Source organism: Loxodonta africana, chromosome 3 (assembly GCF_030014295.1).
Source record: "Loxodonta africana isolate mLoxAfr1 chromosome 3, mLoxAfr1.hap2, whole genome shotgun sequence".
Classification (NCBI taxonomy): domain Eukaryota; kingdom Metazoa; phylum Chordata; class Mammalia; order Proboscidea; family Elephantidae; genus Loxodonta; species Loxodonta africana.
The window spans coordinates 119242951-119268216 of record NC_087344.1 but is presented as its reverse complement, the minus strand read 5'-3'; the positions used below and the strand labels follow the sequence as shown (position 1 = coordinate 119268216).

Below are 25266 nucleotides of genomic sequence, written 5' to 3'. Positions count from 1 at the left end.
GGATGATAATAAAATATTTTTATTTTTCCAGATGTTAATTAACTTCCTGGATACATATACATCAGTGATGAGTAGCGTAGTTAGATTTTCCAATATCTAGATGCTAAATGAAATCCATTTTAGTGGACTGGAGCCTGTGGAATTGACCAGAATTTTGCCTGAAAGAGCACTCTTCTTGAATTGCTCCTTGGCTATGCTTTTCTCTATCAGTAAATCTTCGATGGAAAATCTCTTCTCAACATGTAAGAAATTAGACTTTGCATTTCCACTAGAATTAGGAAGCTGGGGGTAAAGAACAGAAAATGAAAGCAGAGAACACTAAGGAAAACAAGTTATGCAATTATATCAAAATGCTGATTATACTGGAAATCAACCATCCAGGTCTCAAAATTGGGAATAATGTGTTTTTTGTTTCCTGTTTTTAGAAGGAAGAGATAAAAGAAAACAAAAATACAAAGTGTAGAGAAGAGGTTTAGTTAAAAAGAGAAAACAAAGAAAAAGGAAAGGAAGTGGAGGGAAGAGAAACCTGGTGAATTGTGTCTGAAACATCACAGCCTTGAATACTGCATATAGCAGTTCTCTGCACACATGGGGTTGCCTTGGGTTGAAATCAAAGGTAACTAACAACAACAACCCCTCCAAAGGAAACACTGCCAACATAAGTATAGAGAACGCACCTACTCCACACACGCTTACTGTCCTGGAATGAGGAATACTGACATCCACTTCTATCCCCCAGCACCTCAAAGGTCTCCTTCATCAGAGAAAGCTACAGTGAGGCAGGAGAGCAAGCAAGTTTTCAGGTTTCTCCTCCGTAGGGCTAAAACAAATAGAGTTGGCCCTCCATTTACCAGAAAACAAAATAAATTCAGTTATCTCATTCCCCCAAGCATTCTATCCAGGATTCTCTTTTATTTAAAAGTGTAACTGTTCTATCACAGAGAGGAGAAAATAAAGGTCTGTACTACGATTTTAACATTTGTATCTGTTTATTTTTTTTCAAGTGAACATTTCTATCCATCGTTAACTCTTAAAAAAATCTAACAGTCATACAACTGAAAGGAAACAAGAAAAGAATAACAACTTCCTTCAACGACGGAGCTGGTGTTTGGTAATTTTTATAGATCTGAGTATTGGGGTATCAGAATGGCAGATGGGAGCATGAAAGAAGCATTCATCCAAGATGGCACATTTTAATAATAGTTAATCATGGTACTTAGCACTTGCAAACAGCTGCAAAATGCTCCTGAGGTGAAAAGAACATCACTTCCAGCCTCTAAAATATTCTGTAAATACCAACTAATAATTAAACCTGGCTTTTGTCTCTCCAGTCATTCTGCAAGGATGATTTTTGGGCTCTCAACTACTCTTTCAGCAAACTGGTCCTCTAATACTTAATGAGCAATGAGTAATTGGAGAATAGAGTTATCTCAAACCTGGGACAGAAACTTTACATTTCTCTGTTTTCATTCCCTGCTATTGCCTCTGTTTCCTCATTTTTTCCCACAGTAATAGAGCCATTAAAAAAAAAAAAAGAAAGAACCGAAGTTTACAAAGGTCCCAGTCTATGGCCAAGACCATCTTTGTGATACTTTGTGCATAATCCTGATATAATACATTGTTTTTGGCACTGAAATCAATTGGTTACTAGTCTACCTATATGCTATTCTATACAAATATTAGCAAAGGAAGCAATCTGGAATATAGGAGAATGATGAACAAATCACAGAACATCTGCTAAAGAAATGGCAGAATGCCAAAGCAATGGCCCAACAGGATGGTCGTGGACATCACATGGCGTAGCAGAGGTGAAAGGACTCTAAATGACAAAGCACATTGACCACTAAGGTCATTATTATTGTTGTTATGGTATAACACCTTATACACTGTGGGGAAAATAAACCCCAAGAAGGCAGAAGCTCTGGTCAGATTTAACACAAGGAATCATCTCCTTTTCATGTCTAACAGTTGGCACTTGGCAATGATAATATGTACGCAGAGACACATCTTGGGCTTATAAAATAGAAATTTGAATATACAAATATACATTATGAAGTATGATCAAATACAAATTGATGTAAAAATATGCTTTGCTTTCCCCATTTCATGATTTTAAAAAGCACAAAAGTCTGTGTTATTGGATGTTGAAGCAGAGTTAGTAAACCCTTTTGGTTATGGTTTAGGAATGCTTTCACAGTACACGTTATTACAGTGTTAAAGTTGATATCTTACATATCAAATAGCCTTGTGAAATATTTAGAGCTCAACAAAAAATAACTAAACATTAATATAGATCATTCTAATAACATGTTTAGTTATATTATTTGAAGTAGTAAGAATGGAGCGGCTAGAGTGGAAATACATCAAGTTTTGATAATTGGCCCATTTTGAAAAAGCGTTTGAGATAGTCAAGTAATCCTGATGGGTAGGATATCCATTGTTAAATAGGCGATTGAACTGAGGCTTTAGCTATGAGAAGTACCCCTGTATGAAGATGGTATGTCGGGAAGAGATACCTTCCTTTCTGCCAGGCTTACTAGTAACTGTAGTAAGATACTTGTACCCAGATACCATTTCTTGAGTCAGTGTTTGACAATCAACCATTATTCAAGGTGGTGGAGCTGCTCAGGTTCAAGAGGCTGTGAAGTCAATAACCTTGCCTCATGTGGCCAATTCCCATGGCTTTTGGCAGTTACTCACAGTTTGAGAATTCTGTTTAGCCATCTTGAAGGATAATCTTCCCATTTCTTAGGTCACAGCTGTTGTGTCCCTGGCCTTCATTTCAATTCCAGTTAAATTATAAAGTGCAGTATGTAGTGTTGAAGCTTCAGAAAGAACATAATAAGCACAACCACCCTCCACAGAATCCAAGTTCAAATTACTGGCAGAGTCACCATCCATATCTGAGAAGGTACAGGAACTTGATCGTCATTGTTGTTACCCTTATCACTGTCCTCATCATTATTGTCATCCGCACCAGCATCATCAGCATCACAGTTGCAGTATTATGATCTCATCAAATGGTGTGGCAAGATAAAAAACAAAACCAAACCCAACATCAAGACACTGTCCAGTTTGGGTGTGTAAATATTATCCTGTGTTTCTTGGCCCATTTAGCAAATACTTTCTTTTCAGTAATAAACCTATGCCCCCCATATGGGGCATGTTCATGAAGAAAGTATTCATCACACTCATCTCTTCCTTGTTCGTAATAATGGTAGGGGACTTTTCTATACCCTTCTGTCCTAGAAAAGAAAAAAGAGAGAGAGAAAGATGGAGATGAACGAAGCACTCATTTACAAGAATCTATTATAAAAAATTATTAAAAAAAAAATTATGTACCCAGTAAATGCATTTACTTGCAAACCCATATGTGATTCTTGTCCATGAACTCAGTTAAAATCTATTATGTATGAAAGCTTTTAGGAAGATGTACCAGGCCCTCAGAGCTTTAATAGATCAAATATAATTTATATATCACACCAATTATATTCCAACATATGGCTATCCTTTGAAGAAGGAAATGGTATATAATGGAAGCAAACTCTGGATAGCCTGATGGTTTTGCAGAGCTTGAAAAATCTTTGTGATTTTTCAGAGTAAGATATTTGGTTCATTTGTGTTCTATTGTGCTTACAGTTAGGGTAGAAATATTTGATAATTGAAGATTGTGACTGAGGTTTACCACTTTGACAATATGATTAAAATGCTGTCTGAATTAGATTGTACCAATTGTTGGTGGGAAAATATATTCTGTTATCCTGATGAAGCATGGAGGATTTGTTTTATTACCTAATTAAAAACTATCCTACCAGTGAAGATATACTGTGGATAAACACAGTGTTTTTAAATAGGGATCTGGCAGGTTATTCACTTATTAGTGAAATATAATTTCCGGAAATTCTGGTTAATCTGTCAGTTTCTCTGAGGCTCCTGGACATTTTGTCCTTCGTGATCAAATATAACCATTGCATAGATAGCCACCCACCAAGCCATTAAAGGAGCGGAAATGTCAAACTTGCTTTGCAAATTAAATAACCACTAAATTTGTTCTGTCTTTCCAGGCCCCACAAGTCCCTGATATGCCACTGATTAAGAAAAAAAGGTTCCTTGTGACATTTGACATTAGGCTGGTAAATATTTTTCTTTTTATCACCCCAAAAGCCACAACTTGATGCACTGACAATAAAATGTCATGCCAGCAAAGAACACCGGGAAATAATTGTTGCTTTATCTGTTTCTCAGATTTATGGTATTAAAATGAATTGTGATACTTTGACAAGATCTCAGAATTGGAGATGCATAAAAATAATTTCCAGTGATCTTACTTGCAGTAGGTGTCATTTATCATCCCGTAGACGTGGATGCCGTAACAGGCGTCCATGGCCAGAATGAAGGTAAACCATCCCGTGCTGAGATAAGAGCCAGACTGGACTCTGTGGGGGGAGGAGGGGAGACAAAAACAAACAACAACAACAAACAAAACAAAACAACATAGTCAGCACGCACAGAGGAACAATAAAGTGTGGTGAGAAACGAGCATCATTTTATCAAAAAAGTAGCGCTTGTTATCAGGATAAAAAGCATGAAGAAACTTGACAATCTGTCAAAGATACACACTTATTTTGAATTATCTCTGAATAATTTATAGGCATGCTCTCATTCTTGCTACCTTAAGCCTCAAAGCTATGTTGTGTGGAAGAGAAACCATATGGCAAATATCTGAAGTCGAATAATCCTGTTCCCTTCAGGTGAAAAATAATTTATTTGATTTTCCGTAAGACACAAATTAGTCCTGTATATCAGAGGACAGATTTTTTAAAAGGTCCTTGGAGCCCAGATGGGAACTGAATGATAATGGTGTTATCTTGCTTACATGAACATATCAGCTTCTCTAAGACTCATCGGATTTCTAAGTGTAAATTGAATGAAGTGTAGGTGAAAGACTTGGTCTATGAAAGCGTCTGAAAAGTTTTTCCTTACTAATTTCTAGCCATCGTGAGCCAAGATTTTTCCTCTGTAAGACTTAAGTTATTCACCTCTTCAGCAATTTTTCATTGAACACCTACTATGTGCTACAATCACTGTTCTAGATACTGGGGACACAGTAAGTTATCAAAACAAAGCCTCTGTCTTCATGAAGACCAGAGGATTGGGTTTGGAGGTAGCTGTGTTATCAAGCTTGCTCGGAAATGCTAACTTTGATAAAGTGAACAAAGATCTGGGGAGAAGAAAGGAGAACAGAAGCCATGTGGAGCACATGATGGAAAAGCATTTCAGGCAGAGGAAATGGCAAAGGCAAACTGCAAATATGGAAGTGTGCTTGGTATGTTCAAGAAACAGATGGGAAGAGCAGTGAAATTAGGGGGAAGGGTAGTCAATGTAGCTTGAGTACTGACTGGAGGGCTTTCCAGGTTTCAAATTGTTCATGGAATTGTTCAGCGAAAAGCTGGATCTCTATGGTTGTCTTTAGCCAAGGTGGCTCAATCTATCCAAAACAGATAATTGCCCATCTCTTTAAAACTTTCCCCATAGGGGCATTTGGATCATCCCAGGTTGTTTGGCAACTGTGCAGAAACATTGTTAAAAAAGACAAAATTTCCTATCTTCCATCTAGATTTGCTGACATACTAGAACATGGGCAGCTTTTCTCCTATAAACCTACACTTAGCTACTGATCACCATAACTAATCAGGAAGTTTTACTACATTTCTGATATCTGATTTCTTTTAGGCCTAACCTGATTTATCTTGTGCCTGGAAAGACAGACACACGCTAATTAACCCAAAAGCTCTTCCAGTGAGCTGTGTTGCATTTAATTCAGACCGGAGAGGGTCATACTGCTCAAGTGCCCTGTCCTACAAACAGCACTTAATTAGACAGTTGCATTTTCTTTCCCTGGTGCCTCTGATATATTTGAGATGAGACATTACAGGAGATTCCTACCCATAGTACATACTGGGGCTAGCAAAGTGGTCTCATTTCAAAGTACTCAAAGTGGGCGTCCATGCAATGGTACTGGCAGTAGTGTCATTGAAATTGTTGGATTGACCCAGAAATTTATCTGAATAAATGCCCTGGTGAGTTCGGTCTCCAAGGGAACTCCACCGGCCTGGATAGCACTGGCTCTGAGAATTCTTGTAATTGCATATTTCCAAACTCTCCCATGCTGCTCTTTGGGCACACTGAAAATGAGGATGTATAAATTATACCCAAGTAGACCTTTTAGGTTCAATAACAACAACAACAACAACAAAAGGATTGAGTTGATGTACATGAAATTGTTTATGCTTTTCAGCTTGGAGAGACCTAATGATAACTGTCAAATGCCTTAAAAAAATTCTTAAAGTGTCTCCTCTGGGACCAAATATTGTCTTGTAATTTGTCATTCATGCATGCGGCACTAACTACATACCAGCTGGCCACCAGCCATAGCACTTTTTATACCTTCCACGTTTGGGGATCAATAAAAACAATTATTGTCATCCACAAATAAACAATCAAGCTTCCCATAGGGATGATAAGAGAATTTAAGCCCTCTAATTCAGCTCAATAGGAAAGCTTAAATTAATGCAGCAGAATAATGAGCCTTGCAGGGGAAAATAAAGGCAAGAGTGTTAAGAGGAAGCTATCAATCATTTGTTACACTGGCCAAGCTTTGCATCCCACTGCTCCTTGGTAATCAAGATACTTGCAACTTGGAAACTACTTAAATTTACTTGCTCATCTCTTAGAAAATGATGCTGTCAACACCTTGATGTAGCACATGCTTGAAGGCATATCATTTAAAATATGATCTTTCATCTCGTTTATTACCAATAAAATATAAGCTACCTTGCCCCTTGATGTTTACCCCTGTTCCTTGATGTCTAAAGGTCATCACATAGCCACAGGGATTCAGTGTCTGTCAAGCTATCCTTATTTTTACTAATATCAATATTTTTGGCTGTCAGCATCCTTCATTTGCCTGAACCCCTGCTTCTGAGCATGCTCTCTCAGGGCCTCACTTCTGGAAACATGTTCCTTGTGAAGCATTTTTCTCCTATTGTCCGGCAAGCTAGAATCTTCCAATGAGTGATATTTGCCGTCTCAATAATTTCAGGGGAGGAACTTAGGAAATTGATATGATTACTCTTGAAAAGAAAACTTGATTACGTTGAATTTATTACCTATTTTCAGGATTCTCTGTGACTTACTGAACGCCTTTAGCTCATTCTGAACCCAAGGAGCTTACACTCTAATGGGCAAAGTAATAGCACTTTCCCTAAATCAGGGTTTCTTCAACTTGGCACAATTGACTCTTTGGACCAGATAATTCTTTGTTGTGGGGGCTGTTCTGTGTACTGGCTGATGCTTAGCAGCATCCCTGGAGTCTACCCACTACGTGCCAGTAGTACCCTCCCCCGAGTTGTGACAACCAAAACTATCTGCAGACATCGTCAAAGGTCCCCTTGGTGGCAAAATTACTCTCGATTGAGAACCATTGATCTAGGTAAGCATTCATATGGAGGCAGAATGTCTATGTATGCCTATTGAACATATGTTTATATTATATGAATATGAATATATGAAATTACATCTTATGAATATAAATTATGTGAAAAGAACTATAAAGGTTGGAACTGACTCTTTTGGAGCAGTCCTCAAATTTTAATGTGCTGAAGAATAACTGCCCCTACCCCCAGAAACTTGTGGGTCTGGGTGGGGCCCAAGACCCTGCACTTTATCAAGCAGCTTCAGTAAATTAAGATGTAGATGGCCCATGTGAGCAGCAGTGTTATAGAAGCAGAATAAAAAGATATCCAAAATGATTCAGTTGTAGGGACCAGAGATTGCTAAGAACAGGTGAAAAAGATAAAGGATAAAAAAGGGAGCAAAGAAGGAGAATTATGGACAAAGAGAGAGTCAATGAAGTGTTTGAGAGGAGACAGTAGGGAACAATCCATGGTGTTAGTATTCTTAGTTGTCTGTAATTCTGAGCCTTAGAGGTCAGCAGGAAATTCAAGGGTTAATGTAAAAGGAGAGCTATTACCAATATTATCATAACTAACTCCAATCCCCACCATATCTCTACTTGAGTAAGGCCGGGACCTATAGAAAGAAATGCTACAGTCTGCCTACATAATACATCTGTGAGACTCATCTCTAGAAGCTCAAGAATTTTTTTTATATTAACTTTATTGGTTTGACCTGAACCATGTTACTTCTAATAATCTGATAGTGGGTGTTAGCAATATGTACCTATCACAAGTTGCACAGGCCACTTTGAGGACAGCGGATTCAGTCCATCATGAACAAGATATGGGAGAAAGGGCCTATCTCTATGCTCACCATGTTTTAGAAAGTTTCATTATATCCTTATTCCTCTATCCATTCATCCCACTGAACCCAGATACTTATATAGGTCACGGGGCATTTATGTTACTTTTTGGTTTTGTGTGTGTAAGTATGTGAGCTGCATTCATCTAATAACAAAATATAATCCCTGTTCCTCAGTTTTGTTATCCCCCGCATTATAATCACTTCAGGAAGTGTGGCAATTTCTCATCTCTGTCAAGGGAATCCTGTACTGTCCAGTGTTATTCTGTGTACTTGTGATCACAGGAAAGAAATATCAATTATTAAATGCTTGGTCCATGTAAAATTGCTAGACAACAAGGTGGACAGGGCTCTGGGCTTCTTTTGATGGCCTGAGTCACTAGGAGGGAGAGACCACCATTTAGATTGGTACTCTTCTTTTTTGCCTTCTTCTGGGTGAAACTGATAAAATTATTTTCCTCCTTAGTGACCTAGTGGGGCTAGGTCCACAACTGACAAGCAGAGATTCTGCTTGTTGGGAGAGCTGGGAGGAAAGCTGCTGAACAACTGGTCCTGGAAAAATGAAGAGTTTCTAAGGAGTAACAATGGCCCCACTCTGCCCACTGGTTCTCAATGTGTTTAGCAGAAAGGAAAATATCCTAATAATCCGTAACACAGGCACAAACGCAGAGACAAAAGACTGTCTGCTAGGACAAGTGTATACACTGGATGCCATGTTCCTCTAGGAAATGGCCCCATCTCCAGGAGTGACATGCACTTCTATAGACATTGCCTTATTTTAGCCTTACAACAACCTGCAAGGCACAAGCTATTACCCTCATTCTACAGATTTGGAAACCAAATGTTAAGAAATATTAAATAACTTTGTTTATTTAACAATTATTTACTGAACACCTAGTAGGGGCCGGGCACCCTGCTGAGTGCAGTCATCATATGGAGATTATAGTAATCACACCATTGGTTATGGTTCTGGCTTTGCCACTTAACTGATTTTGTGACTTCACTTAACATTTTTAGGTTTCAGTTTCTTCATCTGTAAAAGGGAAATAATAATCAGCTATACTTTATCGGGTTCTTGTGAAAATTAAATGAGTTTATATATGCGAAGTACTTAGAGTGTCTAACAGGAAATAATAAACATATGGGCAATATTGTTATTTCTGAATCCAGCCTCTTTCTCTTAGTAGAAAAGTCTTAGATACATTTTTGGTTATGGACACATTAGTCCTAACTCTTGATTTCCCCTCTTGAGCCCAGTCTTATTCTTTTCCTCTTGACTCCTGAGCAGTTCTCTTTCATATTTCACTAGATTCCCCTCTGTTCTAAGCTCATTTAGGCCCTACAAGTACAGCAGCTTCCTTGGCTCACCAATGCCTACCCCTGGTTTAGGCTGACCTTCCCTGTGGGTTTCCTTGACCCTGAAAAACCATGTTATCCTTACCTACCATTCCCACTCCGCACTCACTGCCCCATTGGCTTTCCTTATGGAGCCAAGTGTCTTACTTTCCTTTCTTTTCATTACAAGTCCATCTGAAACCATTCAGTTTTGGCCAATAATGAACCATTATCTTGCCTTTTAACACAACCCTGTGAATCAGCAAATTCACTTGGCCTAGACCCAAAGGGCAAAGTCATGGCCTGCAATGGGGGAATATGCAATGGGGACGAAGACAACTGTCAGGTGGGAACAGGGCCCAGGGCTCCAGGAGCCTCAGTCTCTGTGACTACCTCTCTTTCATGGAATGGTTCCCCTGGGGGTCTTTGGCTCAAACTTTGCAGCTTCAAATCTACTGTTTCTTACTCATTCCTTCCATGAACTGATGAAAGCCAGGCCCAGGGCACTTAAAGCTAACATTTCAAAAGCATAATAATCATTTATCAAAACCCAAAGGGAATCAAGACCCTTCCAGTAATGGAGGTTTATTGGAGAGCATAATATTAGCAGCAGCTTCTGAAATCTACTATACTCAAGAATAAAAAGGGAATTTAAAAAAAAGCATTAATGGATGCTTCGTGTCTTGTTTTAACACTACTGGACCTCAGTTCTCTTGCCAATATACTACACTGGCAGGATAAATAAAAATAGCAAAGTAAGTTTCCAGATACCTTTCTAGGAAGAAGGAATACCTGACAGAATACAGGCTATTCAGTTAAAAATTCTTTCTCCCAATTTTTTCAAAAGCACGTGGATAATGAAAGAATACATTTAAACAAAAGAGACTGGGCAAGAGAAACAGCTAATGATTATTAGTAGTACCTTGGGATTCAATCTAATATTGTGGACCAGTGTCATGGAAGCAGAGCTCAAAGTGTGGAAACAATTTCAGCTGTCCCCAAGTCATATATTTTTGTATATCATTTGATAGTCGGGAGCTATGGAAATGCTCTGGAGTTTGCCTATTATGTTAACAGTGGATATTTGTACTATCTGTCAACAGGACATGCTCAGCAAGTTTTTAGGCAGCAACAACTTTCTGCAAATCAGTCAGCAGAATTCTTGATTCTGGATTGAATGATTTGCAAATGGACATAAACTTTTTAAATGGATACAAACATCATCTTGTAGATGGTAATTCTTAAGAGAATGTACCAAGTGAAAAGAATTCAGGCCTGGAAAATAATGAAAAAATGGACCACAGGTACATGGAGAAGGCAGTAAACCTTAGAGGAAGACTGTGCTGCTACCCTGATAGCTAATGTGAAATGCTTGCACTCATCAGTAGATGCTTGGACTGTGAGCATATTAAATAGCTTTCCTACCATAGAATCAACAGGGTCCTATGACTAGTGATGAATGAAATTGTACAAAAGGAGAATAATAAGAAACGACTGTGTTCTTTTCAAAATACACATTTAAAAGTAAAATGGTACAGCTCCCAATGGTATGATTTATGGCTGCTATAGAAATAGAAGACACAGCTCACAAAAATTACTTTGTTCATTCATCTTGGAAATTAAAAGGTTATTTTCCTCTTGCCCTTAAGCTTTAAAGCCCCTTCAATTGGAAATGTTGATTTTCTGGATTTCATTCACTTTCTTAAATGAACAATTGAACCCCAGGAATGGCAGGGATGGATAGTGGAGATCTCCTTGGTCCACTTCATTAAGGCAGAAATTGTTCCTTAACCACTCAGTGTGGGCGGATGTCCCTTTAGGTCCAACCCCACAAACCTAAACTCCTGCATTGCTTTCTAAGACTTCTCTTTGTGAACTCCCTGCTCTAGCCATGTGGATTTCTTTATTGCCCTTTAAATATACCTTGAGCTTTTCAGCCTATGTCTTTTTATTCTTTTTCCTTTTAAGTTCTCCCTCTTCCTGAAATGCTCTCCCCCGTCCTCTCCAGTTTCTAATATTATCCATCCAGCTTCACTGTACCTACTAACTACCTACCATTGCTCTAGAGTCAATTCAGGTTTATGGTGACCCATGTAAAAGCATAACTGTGCTCTGTAGGGTTTTTAATAGCTGATTTTTCAGAAGTAAATTGGCAGGCCTTTCTTCTGAAGTGTGTCTTGGTGGACTCAAACTGTCAAAATCTGGTTAGCAGTCAACTGCATTAACCCTTTGTGCTACCCAGCGACTCCTGATTCTACCTATTCTCATTCACCCAAGAAAGGGTTGTCGAATACATAGTATGTGTGTGAGTCACTAGAAACACCAAGTGGCTCTTGTTCTCAACTCAGGGTTAAATGCAGTAGGCCAACTCTATGACTATTTTCCAAAATAAGGTCTGCAGAGGAGAGACTTCCACTGCTAGTGTTATGGGAAAACTGAGAGGAGAACAACAAACACAGCTGGGGAAATTGGAGAAGGTGCCTTCACATAGGAGGTACGAGCTGAGTTGAGGATTAAGGCTAACTAGGGAACACATACTTAGGTCCCTGGGTGGCACAAATGGTTTTCACTCAACCACTAAGATTGGTAGTTCAAACCCACCCCGTGATGCCGTGAAAGAAAGGCCTGGTGATCTGCTTCCAAAAGATTATAGCCAAGAAAACTCTGTGGAGCAGTTCTGCTCTCCATAACATTTGGGGTTAACAAGAGTTGCACATCAACTTGATGGCAATGGGCTTATTTTTGTTTGTTTGTTTAGGGACCAGGCCAAAAAAAAAGAGAAGGGGGAAAGCACTTCGGGCACAGGGAATGCCTGTGTAATTGTACTGAGGTGAGAAAATATTGGGAATACAGAATCATTCTGGTATGTCCCTGCATCTGGAACAGATCTCAGAGCACATTAGTGTTTATGTACGTAATAGATTGTTAGTTAGAGACAGGATGCATAGGTAACACTGCTTTATTTTTCTTACATTATGCTTTGAAATATTAGAGAGCTTGATTTTCTGTATTGTTATTTTTTTACAGATGATGGAAATTTATGGGTCCGGAAGAAATATCTTGAAGTAAATTGGCAGAATTATGTTTTTTTCTTCCTCATTAAGTTCCTCATTAATTCAGAATTGGGAACAAATATAAACAATATGTGACTAAGAATAAAAACAATTAAAAATGTTCAATGATCTAAGATGCACCTAGTAGTGCTCATGTGTGTTATAAACCAAAGCTACTGGTCATGACAAGTACATTTCATCCCCACTTACCACCAAGCCGGCTTCCTCAAGACAACCTGGAGGCTCTCAGCCCGTCCCGTTTAAAAGGAAAAGTTTTTACATAAACATTTACCTCACTGAGGTTTTTTTTTTTTTAATTCATGGACATGAAAACAGATGCCATTGCTGCTTTAAGGATATGAACCCTCTGAATTACCTTTCAGGTTTGAAAATGCTGAACCAAATGATCTCTAAAGCAATACAAGCTCCATCTAGTAATGCTTCTGGGAGAAAGTATGGATATTCATAAGGAGCCCTGGTGGCTTAAAAGGTCAAGTGCTTGGCTGCTAACTGAAAGGTTAGTGGTTCAAACTCACTCGGTGGCTCTTTGGGAGGAAGACCTGGAGATCTCTTCCGTAAAGGCTACAGCCTAGAAAACCCTATAGGCCATTTCTACTCTATCACATGGGGTCACTATGGCCAAAATCAACTGGACGGCAACTAATACAACAACACGTACTCCCATACAGAATCTCTACCCTAAGTAGGGATTTCTAAATGGCCCACGATTTCAAAGACATGAGGTATAGCCTGTGTGGGTTCTAGTTTCAGACTATTCAAACTACCTCAGAGACCCTTCTCTTAATGACCGTAGATTTTCTTGCAACCTTCCGGTGCTAGACTGTATTGTTAACAACCCCCTTCCCCCCGAACATAGTTTGCTTGTGGATGGAGTAACTTCTCTGCGCATTGACTGTGGGTTTGGCCCAATGACTTGCTTTGACCGGTGAAATATAAGCAGAAGTGAACAAAGTCACAGTCCCCAATAGAGGTTTTTAGAAAGCATCATACGCTTCCAATTTCTTACACTCCTGTCTTCCACTATGAGAAAAACTCATCCTTGGTAGAGGCTGTTCCTTTAGCCTGGGTCCTGGGATGAGGAAACCCATGAGTCAGACAAGAACTTGGCCCAAAACTGGAATCAAGCCCAACAGAGCCTAGCAGAGCTATAGGTGACCACAGAACTATAAGCCGGAAATAAATGTTCTTGTAAGCCAGCAAGTTTCAGGGTTGTTTGTTATGCAGTTAAAAAGCTCACTAAATAAAATTCCTTCAGTTAATAACTGCTATTATTTACATCCCGTTAAAAAACCCATTGCCGTTGAGTCGATTTCGACTCATAGCGACCCTATAGGACAGAGTAGAACTGCCCCATAGAGTTTCCAAGGAGCACCTGGCAGATTCGACCTGCTGACCCTTTGGTTAGCAGCCATAGCACTTAACCACTATGCCACCAGAGTTTCCATTATTTACATAGCACTTATACATTTTTTTTATACATACCAGACATTGTTCCAAGAGCTGTTCATTGGTCATCTCATTTAATCCTCAAAACAATCCCACCCCACAGGGGGTATTGATGTCCCCATTTGAGAAATGAAGGCTCAGGCAGATAAAGTACTTGCCCAAGGACAGTCTGACACGAGAAAACTCAGGCTCTTGACCAACTTCTTTTTTGGTCACAGGTTTTAGTATTGTATGAGGCATCACGTGTCTGATCGAGCAGCCGTTAAAGGACCTCAATCCTTCTGACTCTGCTATTAGCTCTGAGAAGTCTTGGACACATCACATGTCCTCCCTGGGCCACAATTTTTTCGATGGTGGAACAAGAGAATTGACTTATGTAGCTTAGGATCTTTTATCCCTAAAGTTCTGTAATTGCAGCTATGGTAACATAGTCCATGCTAGAGAGATTATAAATGTATCAATTGTATTTTAATACAGACTTATTATCATTATTTGTGTGGATTGTAAGTTCCGGATTAGAAACACCTTTTTAGAATTTTGGCTGTTCTCGTGTTCAAACAGTAACTTCATGCCACTGATGCAGATATATACATAAACTTAAAAAAAAATAAGGGGGTAAGTCCTGAAATAAAGATCAAGTTCCTGGATCTATATCATTCCCCAAGCCTGGACTCCTTCTAGCCCTTAGGCTCTGTAACCTTTTAATAAACCCCCCTCTTTTTTCCTTTTGGCTTGTGCCAGCTGCAGGAGGCATCTGTCCGTTGCAACTAGGAGTCCTAAGTAAACCTTCCAATTTGTTTTAAAGATTTGTAGTTGGACTGGTTGACCTCTAAGAACTTTTCTAATACAATGAGTCTATTAAATATTTTAGTATAATTAGGGATTCCATTTCTAACTAATCCTTAACTCTTATTAACAATCTCTATTCGATCTGATCCAAGTTTTATATTTAGGCTTTAAAAATGTTTTTGTTTTTTTTTTCCCTAACTGACCTTTCATCTTATCTTGAAATCATGCCCTTCCTGAAATGTTGTGGGCCTCAGTATTGCGAATGCTAATCATCTTTTTCTACATAAGGCATAGACGCCTGTTCCTCTGCTAACCTGACAAAGGTAATTAAAGGAAGGTTTTGGATTCCTCTTCTAGTTCTCTTATCTGCCATTCCCTCTGCATATACTTTCCTTATGACTGAAGGGGGAAAAAAAGGGAAAGATTACAATCAGGTAGGAGAATTTCTAAGCACGTAAAAGACCATTTCCTGCCACTTTACCTTTTTAGAAGAGAAATGACTCACTTTCCCTTAGCTTCTTGACTTAATTGGAGTTTGAGTTAACCTTAGTTTTTTCTTTAGAAATAACTTGCATAAGACTCGGACTTGCTTCTGACAAAAATGCTTTCTGAGTCCCTTTTCTCTTTTAAATAAAAATTTACATTTAAAAATAACTTCCAAACAGCTAAAACTTTCCATAAGGATTTAAGATAGAGATGTGAGGTGGTTTCATTCCAGAGGAAAGAGATTTGAGTATCCAGCTTGTTGCTATGGTCTCTAGTCCCACTGGGATCATAGTTAACCAGCCTCAGCCAGAGCCCAAGCAATCAACCGCACATCAAAGTGAAATCTAAAAAAATACAAAGCAGCTCTGACCTTTTTCTGGTTACGAAGGACTAGTTTTGCAGCTACTTCCTGCCTCTCCAAAGCTATTATTGCCTTTCTGACTGAGTTACATGGCTCGATAGTTCCTGAAATAAATTATTTGGAGAGGAATATTTATTTTTAATAGGAAAAGCTAAGCTATACTCCTGTTTCCCCCATCTATTAAACGTGTTTTTATCTGGCTCACTAAAGGAAGATAATTTAATCAGAAGCAACAACTGGCATATGGGTTTCCAGGCCTTTGAAAGAATAAGCCAAAGAAATGAAAGCTTATCATTCATATTTGTTAATACCTAAGAGAAGAGATGCAAGTCTCTAACCTAATGAAGAGGAGTCCTTGGGTGGGACAGTTGGTTAACTCTAACTGAAATATTGGAGGCTGGAGTCCAAAAGAAAGGCCTGGCAATCCACTTCTGAAAAAAATCAGCCATTGAAAAACCTATGGAGCAGTTATACTCTGACACATGGGGTCACCAGGAGTCACAGTTGACTTGATGGCAACTGGTTACTGATAACCTGAAGTAGAAGGCTTTAAAGTTTGCCATTCACTGACACTCATCGACTAGAATATATTTGCCAAGTAAGTAACAGGGCATCAAACCAAGCACTAGTCTAGTTCTCCCATTCTAGCCCCAGCAAATTCCTAAATTTGTCTGCTCCAGCAAAACACCTGAAGTCAAATGACTTGATGATGCAACTATCCTTGAAATAATCACAACTAATTGAGTCGTTCCTATTAAACAAGCTGTTATCCCACTAAGATAGAACATTATTCCAATTTAATTTTGCCTAAGAATTTCAGTCCTAGAAAAATCCATTTTCTCTACATCCTTGAGATGAGATGAGATTTGAGAAGAGAAAATTCTTTATCTGGGGGTCCTTACAGATTTTCCAAGTGAAGTAGATTTCTCGCTTAGTGAAGAATTTCTCTCTTGAGGTAGTGGCTTCCTCATAGTGTTGCAACACAGCTTGGTTCTTGTCGTTGTTGCTCTTAGTTGCCATCTAGTCTATTCCAACTCATGGCGAGCCCATGTGTGCAGAGTAGAACTGCTCCATAGGGATTTCAAGGCTGTGAACTTTCAGAAGCAAATCACCAGGCCTGTCTTCAGAGGCACCTCTGTATGGTTCAATCCGCCAACCATTCGGCTAATAGTTGAGCACTTACCTGTTTGTGCCACCCAGGGACTCCTGTTCTTGTTGCTTACAGTAAATCTGTACCTGGGAAGAAGTCTTTCTGTGCACACCCTCCACGGTACCAGAGCTTCCAGAACCAGGGCATTCTCACCTGTTTTCACTATCGTTTATTCTGCCCACGTTAAAAAAAAAAAAAATCAAGAATATGCAAAATGTCAAGAATAGAGCTGAATTCCAGCACTTCCCCTTAAGGCCCATCTCTCAGATCAGAGAGAAAATAATAGCAGTAATTTCCTTCCTTTAGGCAGAAAAGAAAACTGTCATGTGTCACTGGAATTCTTTAAGTCCAGTATATATTGTTGATCCAGAGTAGCCAAAATGCCATAAAGATGGAACCAGAACTCAGAGTCAAAGCAATATATCCTAGAAAATGCCAGAAAAAAATAGGCAGAACAGAGATAGAAAATATTCTTTAACTGAGAGCATCTGATTGAAATGTGAGAATATTGCATCTCCATAGATTTTTCTACATGACAGTAGTCACAGGCAAGAAAAAGAAATTTCCATGCCTATTATAACAATGAGAAGGACTCAGCAAAAAACAGTTGAGGAGACGCTCCACCCAGTGTATTTGCTTTTACCAGTTGGTGACAATGCTTTACGCCCATGATTCTGAACCCTGAAATGTGGACTGAAGGGGTTGCAGGGAAGTGACCAGAAATAAGAGCTACTGAACTCCACAAGCTGTTGTGAAAAGCAGTGGTAGTTGAACAGGATGACCTATCTACTCCACTCCTACTTTTGGAGCCCTCTTATTGAACTTCTTCCATTTGTCTCACCTTCTCTTAACCCATTGTTGTCAAGTCGATTCCAACTCATAGCAACACTGAAGGACAGAGTAGAACTGCTACATAGGGTTTCCAAGGCAGTGAAGCTTTACAGACGCAGATTGCCACATCTTTCTCCAGTGGAGCGGCTGACATGTTCAAACTGCCTAACTTTTGGTTAGCAATCGGACACTTAACCACTGTGCCACCAGGGCTCCATCTGCTTAGTCTTATGGATCCATAATCATGCCAAGATGATGAAAAGAACTGTATATTTGATTTTGTACAGGGAAAATATGAGGCATAACGTTTTGTGAAAGCCTCACCCCAAAATAACGATGTGGACCGAAGGTAGCTTCCGGTCTTCCTTAACTGGACTAAAGGGTACTGGTGGATGATGCTGACAGATTAGTTTCTTACCAGCTCCTTCCTCATCGGAGCCCTGGTGGTGCAGTGGTTAAGAGCTTGGCTGCTAACCAAGAGGTTGGCCATTCAAATCTACAAGCCGCTACTTGGAAACCCTAAGGGGCAGCTCTACTCTGTCCTGTACAGCCCCAATCCTAGTGCTCCTGGAATTGAATATTCCAGACTCTCCCCCTACTCTATCTCCAGCTCCTGAAAAACTCCTTTTATTGTCATTAGAGACCCTAATCACTTATAGGCAGAGAGCCCACAGTCCTATTCCTTCTCCCAGGGGCTTCCTTTCTTCTTATTCTAGCCATCGATGCCAGAATACTGACTCCACCCTCCTGGAATCCTGGCCTTTACCTCTCAGTCTGAGCCCTGATCCTACTTTCCCTGGAGGCATTATTTCTGAGTCCTCTCCACCATTTCCCACCATTGGTACTGGTGATGGATTCTGATTTTATTGTCCTGGGGGTATAGCCTGGTATTAGCACTTAATTTAAAAGAAAAAAATCCGTCCTGGGTGATTATAGTGTGGTGGGCAGGCTGGGTTGAAAATCACCACTATAAATGGTAGTTAGAGTCTCAGATCAATACTCAGAAGCTAATTTAATTCATAATATAGTAGAACTTAACTTTTAATAGAATCCTAGAAACTAACCATTATTTTAAAATTTGTTTTTTTAGGAAAATGTGTGCCAATTTATAAATACCTAACTTGCAAGCTTATCGGAAACTTATGAGTGAAGGGACGCTGATGGGCAAAAGGGCCTTGCCTACCTAATTCACCTCCAGGACTGGCACAGAGGAGGCACTCAACTTGTTCAACTTAGTTCAATAACTTCTGGAATGCAGCCTGCCCCTAAGTAGGAAACTGTGAACATATTTTTCTCCCTAGGAATTTTAAACACTTTACAGCTGTTTTCTCAGTGATCATATAACAGAGAGGTTTATTGATGTGTCTAAGACTACCCCACAGGTCAGGGATACAGCCCAAATTACCGCTCAGCTCTAAGTTTCACACGCGGCCCCTGCAATCATTTAGCTTGAAGATCAGATTGTGAACCCCTCTTTCCAGTCAATGGATGCATAGCTCTGCCAGAATTCTGACTTCATAAATTAGGACTGAAATGTGCTCTGTACTTTGCATTTTTTTTATAAATAACAAAGTGTAGCAAAGAGCTGTTCACATACAGTGTGCCAAAGAAAAGAGAATAAACGAAGATGGGGCTTCAGGGTGGGAAGTTGTGTTTCTGTAATTTACTGGACCCACAGTAAATATATCAACATTCAGAGGCTGGTTTGCTATTAAGTTCATGAAATCATGGGGTAAAGTGTCAATTTAACTAAATTAATCTTCACTGCAAAGTAAACTCTCAGAAAATTAGAAGTGTCATTTGTACCTTACTGAAGTTATGAAGTACCTACCTAACTGAATCGCATGGCAATTAATGTCGTAGGTCATTCTGCAGACACAAGCAAGACCTCTTCCTCCTGCCTTTGGCTGCAATCATGCCCTTCCCTTACTTCTGTTGCCTCCAGACTGACAATCAACAATGCCCTGAAAGTGACATTGGCATGCGAGCTACCCATAGCACAAAACGCTTTAAGCTATGCTCAGCCTCAAAATTGCCATTTTACTTATTGGAAGGCCATTTTCCAGTTTTTAAATAGGTTTGGATGTGCCACCTCTTTGAGTAACCCTGTTTATAAGAGCAGTTGCCATTCACCTTGGGTCAGGCCAGTAGCAATCCTCCATGACTAAATAAAATAAAAAGAAAAAAAAAAGAAAAAGAAAACCAGACCCATTGCCATCAAGTCGGTTATGACTCAGGGCGACCCCATGCATTACAGAGTAGGACAGCTCCATAGAGTTTTCTTGGCTATAATCTAGTAGCAGTTAATAGGACTCATGCACTCAGGATGGTTCCATTACTTATTGAGAAGGCTTTTTAAAATGCAAGCTTGCAACTGCTGATTCGCACACTGTAAAAGGAGAAAAACTAAGCGTTCACAAATGTGGCAGGGTGAGATTGCTTTCTTCGGCTCATGCTCAGGAACTCAAAGCGATAATAACGTAGCTAAGGAATGTGTCAGATGGAAGATGGCCCCAGCTCCTGAAATATTTTACTTTTTTATTTTTTGGGGGGATGGTAACACCATCATTTTTCAGGATATGGGTAACATCCTTGGCTTTACCCTTTTCCTCATCTTTCATGCCCCAGTAGGTACTGAGTCATATCAGCTCTGTCTTCATATTGTCTGTGACAGCTGTTTCTTCCTTTGTATCCACTGTGACTGACTAAGTATTGGGGTGACTTGGGTATAGGCCTCAGATGAATATACATCCATGCGAACTACTTTAACCACTAACAGAACGGAAGGAGTTGGTGACTGGGCTGGTGGCAACAGTAGATAAGAATGCATTCCCAGGGAGCTATCATCAACCCTCAAAATGCCCCTTCACAATTTGGCATTTTCTTTAAAATCACAAAAATGGGGCAAGGCATAACACACACACACACAAAGCATTCAAACATTGCTGCAGAGAAAGATATGTTTTCCCATCTCCTTTTCCAATAATTTTTTCTAGTCACAAGTGGCTTTATTGTGAAAATAGCCTTTAGGTATTTCCTGGTTAGGTGTTGGAACTGAGAAAGCACAAGCTGGGTTAGACATGAAATCAATATTCTTTGATTCATCCTTGGCTCTTCATCGTGGCATTTCCCCCATGACCTCTTATGTGAAAGCAATATAAAAGGAAAATCAGATTTTTCTCTAATCAAGGGCAAGGAATGATTTTTAGCTCTGATTATCAAGAGTCGTCAAAGAACTCAGTGAGCATTAAAGTGTTCCCACTGCCATGGAGTCAATTCCAACTCATAAAGACCCTCTAGGACAGAGAAGAACTTCCCCATAAGGTTTCCAAAACTGTAATCTTTATGGAAGCAGACTGCCACATCTTTCTCCTGCGGAGCAGCTGGTGGGTTCAAACCACTGGCCTTTCAGTTAGCAGCCATCTTAAGGTTAAAATATTACAGCCATTCAAACTCTGATATATTGTAAGATACCATCAAAATCTTGCTTTGATTGTTATTATTATTTAAATTTGTGCACTGTGACAGAAGTAGACGCATTTAATAAGCATGCTAAACCTAGGTCCAGCACTATTAAGTAGAAAGCTACTTGCATGGATGAATGGGCCATAAATTTCTCCCAACAATTCATCTAGAGGGCCATTTTTTTTCAAGGGAGGGGAGGAGCCTGGAGAGGGAGGGAAGCTCTTTCCTACTGATAGCCATTGTGCTCCTCTAACGTGTCTTTCCTGTTTTTGACATACATTACATTCCAGAGGTTAACTCAAGGATTCGTAATCCCAGCAGTTTCTTCTTTTTGTCTTGAAAGAAATACATCACGTATTTAGGTAAAGAATGGCATCATGCACTACCTGTGTTTTAGAAAGAGATACATTATTTTTAGTCTACCCAGCACATAAAGATACAAATAGGGAAAAAATGAGAACTTAATTTATTGAGAAAAGTCATTTTGAATATTAATCTCCCTTTAACGTGTGAAATATCTGAATCCATTATTACGCCTTGAAAGTATGGGTAAAGGAAAGCTGAAAGTTAAAATTTCAGTGCTAAGAGACACGCCAACTAAAGAAGGATAAAAATATATATATTTAGCACCTAAGGAATTATTATATAAATCGTGTGGAAAAAAGAATTCATTTCTTGCCATTTAATTTATGCCCTAGATTTTAGGAGCATATCTACTGCATAAAGACAGAGGAGGACACACATAGCATTTATTCAAAAAACACTAATCAGGTGCCTGCTATGTGCTGGAAACCCTGGTGGCGTAGTGGTTAAGTGCTACAGCCACTAACCAAGAGGTCAGCAGTTCAAATCCACCAGGTGCTCCTTGGAAACTCTATGGGGCAATTCTCCTCTGTCCTATAGGGTCGCTAATGAGTCGGAATCGACTTGACAGTAGTGGGTTGGCTATGTGCTGGGCACTGCACAGCTAAGGTATTTTGCCTTTTAATGTTCAGTAATCCCAGTATCAAAAAGGACAGCACAGGAACATTTGAGTGTGTGTGTATGTTTTCCTCGGCCCTTAGAAGATCTGTGAAGTATTTTATCTGTAATAATATGGCATCTCTCTGAATAGAGGGCTTTACGGTGTGGGGAGAAATTGGTCTCAAAAGTGGCCTAACACCTCATCTCACAGACCATAAATGTCCAATATTCTCCCGACACTGCTTCAAAGAAAGTGTTTTAAAAACAAGATCAATACTCTTTGACCCTCTTCCCGGGATTTTAGGTCCCACAATTCATCAGGCTGCTCTGCCTCCCGCCCTCCAGGGCTTTATTCTTGTCACCTCACTTTGTTCTCGCATCAGGGACAACATGCTCCTGGAGGATCTTCACTCTCCTGCCCAGGATTCTATGGTTTCCTGCTTCCCTGACCTGACTTTGATGCATCCCTGTTCTGAGGTGAACTGGAAAGACAAGAGCAAGGAGTTATTGCTTCTATGTGGAGTAGGCTGTCTGAACCGTTAACCCTCTGGAGCAAAGAGCCATCATGTTTACCACAGTGATGGAAAATGGAGCCACTTGAAACCCCATCAGAAAAGGAAATAAAGTTAACAGGGGAGATTCAATTACAAGCTCACCGACAACCAGTTAGCATTGTGTTTGGGTTCATCTCTCTTTTGGAGATTTTATGAAAAAAACATTCCAAATTAAGAAAATAAAATCCTATGATAATTCCCATGCTACATAAATTGTTCCAGAGCCCAGAAAATATGGAGCATTTCCCGATTCATTTTACCAATCCAGCATCACACTGATATTAAATCCTGGGAAAGAGCCAAAGGAGGTAGGGAAGAAGGACAACAGTACAATTCCATTTATAATTACAGACTCAAAAATTCCCAATTAATGCCAAACTGAGCTTCGCACTAAATTAAAAAGCTGTCCTCTATGGCCAGGCAGGTTCCATTCCAGGGCCACAAGGATAATTTAATATAAGGAAAGCTATTTCTTAAATGTGTTAGATTGAATCCTAAGTCAATGAGATGTTAATAGGTACTATACCAAACCAAACCCACTGCTGTCGAGTGGATTCTGACTCATAGCGATCCAATAGGACAGAATAGAACTGCCCCATAGAGTTTCCAAGGAGCGCCTGGCATATCCGAACTGCCGACCCTTTGGTTAGCAGCCGCAGCACTTAACCACTATATACCACCAGGGTTTCTGTAGGTACTACATGAAGGTTAAAAAAAAAACAGATAATGTTTGGAAGTCCTTGGGTGGTGCAAACAGTTAATATGCTTGACTGCTAACCAAAGGCTGGAAGTTCAAGTCCACCCAGAGGCACCTCGGAAAAAGGCCTGGAGATTTACTTCGGAAAAAATCAGCCATCGAGAACCCTATGGAGCACAGTTCTACTCTGACACACACGAGGTCACCATGAATTGGAATCGATTCAATGGTAACTGGTTACTGGTCAATGTTTGGAAATGGTGGGTTTAAAAAAGGTAACTAAATTTCTTGACTGCAGGACTTCTCAGCACCTTTCATAATGCAGTATTTTAACAAATTGTCTAACGAGAGAACAATTTCACACTTCTCCCAGTTTTTCTTTCTTTCTTTCTTTTTTTTTTTTTTAACAGAACAACCTGTGGAACTAGCATTCTCTGGAAAACATTTTCAGTAGATTCTTTGTTAATTTAATTCATTGCATCAGTCACTCCAAGAAAAAATACCATATCATTTCTTCAACATATGCCTAAAAGAATTTGATAAAATTCAATACTCAACGCAATAAAATTGTTTTAATCTATGACTATGGCGATACTTCCCTAAGTTTTACTTTATCTACATCATTAAGGTCAACTCTATTTGAGGAGGCAGCTTTTCCCCAGTCATATTTTGAGTGCCTTCCAACCTAAGGGGCTCATCTTCCAGCACTAAACCAGGCAATGTTCCACTGCTATTCCTAAGGTTTTCAGTGGCCAATTTTTTTTTTTTTTTTTTGGAAATAGATTGACAGGCCCTTCTTCCTAGTCTGTCTTAGTCTGGAAGCTCTGCTGAAACCTGTCCACCATGGGTTACCCTGCTGGTATTTGTAATACTGGCGGCATAGCTTCCAGCATCACAACGACATGAAAGTTACAACAGTACAACAAAGTGACAGACAACTGGTAGAGAATCTAGAGTAATACTTGTCCCATAGTAGGGGTTCAATATATATTTTTTGACTGAATGATAAATACCATTTAGTCTCCATTATTTAGTTTAGGCATTTCCTGAATTCACTGGACATTTTGACTAATTTGTTTATGCATAACTGTCTTTCTCATTCATATCAGCACGTTCACATCTCAGGTTCACATACTTAAGGCTACTTCGTTGGTTTTGGACAAACTTGCTATTTTGAATAGAAGTTATAGTTCATATCAAGCAGGGCACTAAAGCCTTGAGTAAAAACTACATTTTAACCATAGTCTGTCACAGGTCTATGGAAATTCCCATTTGTGTTAACTCAGTGGCATATCATAGAATTATTATCAAGTGAGTAGTATAAGAAGAATTGCCCTCTAGCAGCAGACTGGCTGCCAAGGATGCTTAGGCCAATGTTATCCTTGGTTGGAGTGCTCATGGGGCCCTAAGTCAGAAATTCTGAGTCAGAATCAAAGCCGCAAGTTGTGGCATGGCAATTTGTCTCTTGTACAAGGGTCTTTGGCCAGGAGGGTGCTTGAACATATGTGGGGCCTAAAATCCAACGCTTACTTTGTTTTCCAAGATTTGTGCTCTGGCTCTGTCTATATCAGTCTAGAGAAAGGGACACTTTTCAGTAATCCCTTCACTAGAGGGAGCTGTGCCAGCAGCAGGCCTACATGTAATGGAAACTGTCCTTAGTAAATTAACCACTGGTTTCAGAAGGCAAAGAGAAAAGGAAACCATCACAGCTTTAACAGCTAGAAATTTTGTTGTCAGTGAAGGAAAAAAAGGAAGATCCCAGGAAAAGTCACTTCTAATTAGCATTTAGGAGAGCA

At 39.5% G+C, this 25266-nt stretch overlaps 1 protein-coding gene across 1 annotated transcript in view; it reads right to left on the bottom strand.

The window, feature by feature from the left end:
* Positions 1–210: 210 nt before the first annotated feature.
* Positions 211–25266, bottom strand: part of ST6GALNAC3 (ST6 N-acetylgalactosaminide alpha-2,6-sialyltransferase 3) — a 366441-nt gene continuing 341385 nt past the window's right edge. The window contains exons 3-4 of the mRNA XM_010591182.3: positions 4329–4436; positions 211–3245 (exon numbers count right to left, since the gene is read on the bottom strand). Of these exons, the coding sequence (XP_010589484.2) occupies positions 3059–3245; positions 4329–4436 (295 nt within the window). The 3' untranslated portion in view covers positions 211–3058. The remainder of the gene's footprint in view (positions 3246–4328; positions 4437–25266) is intronic.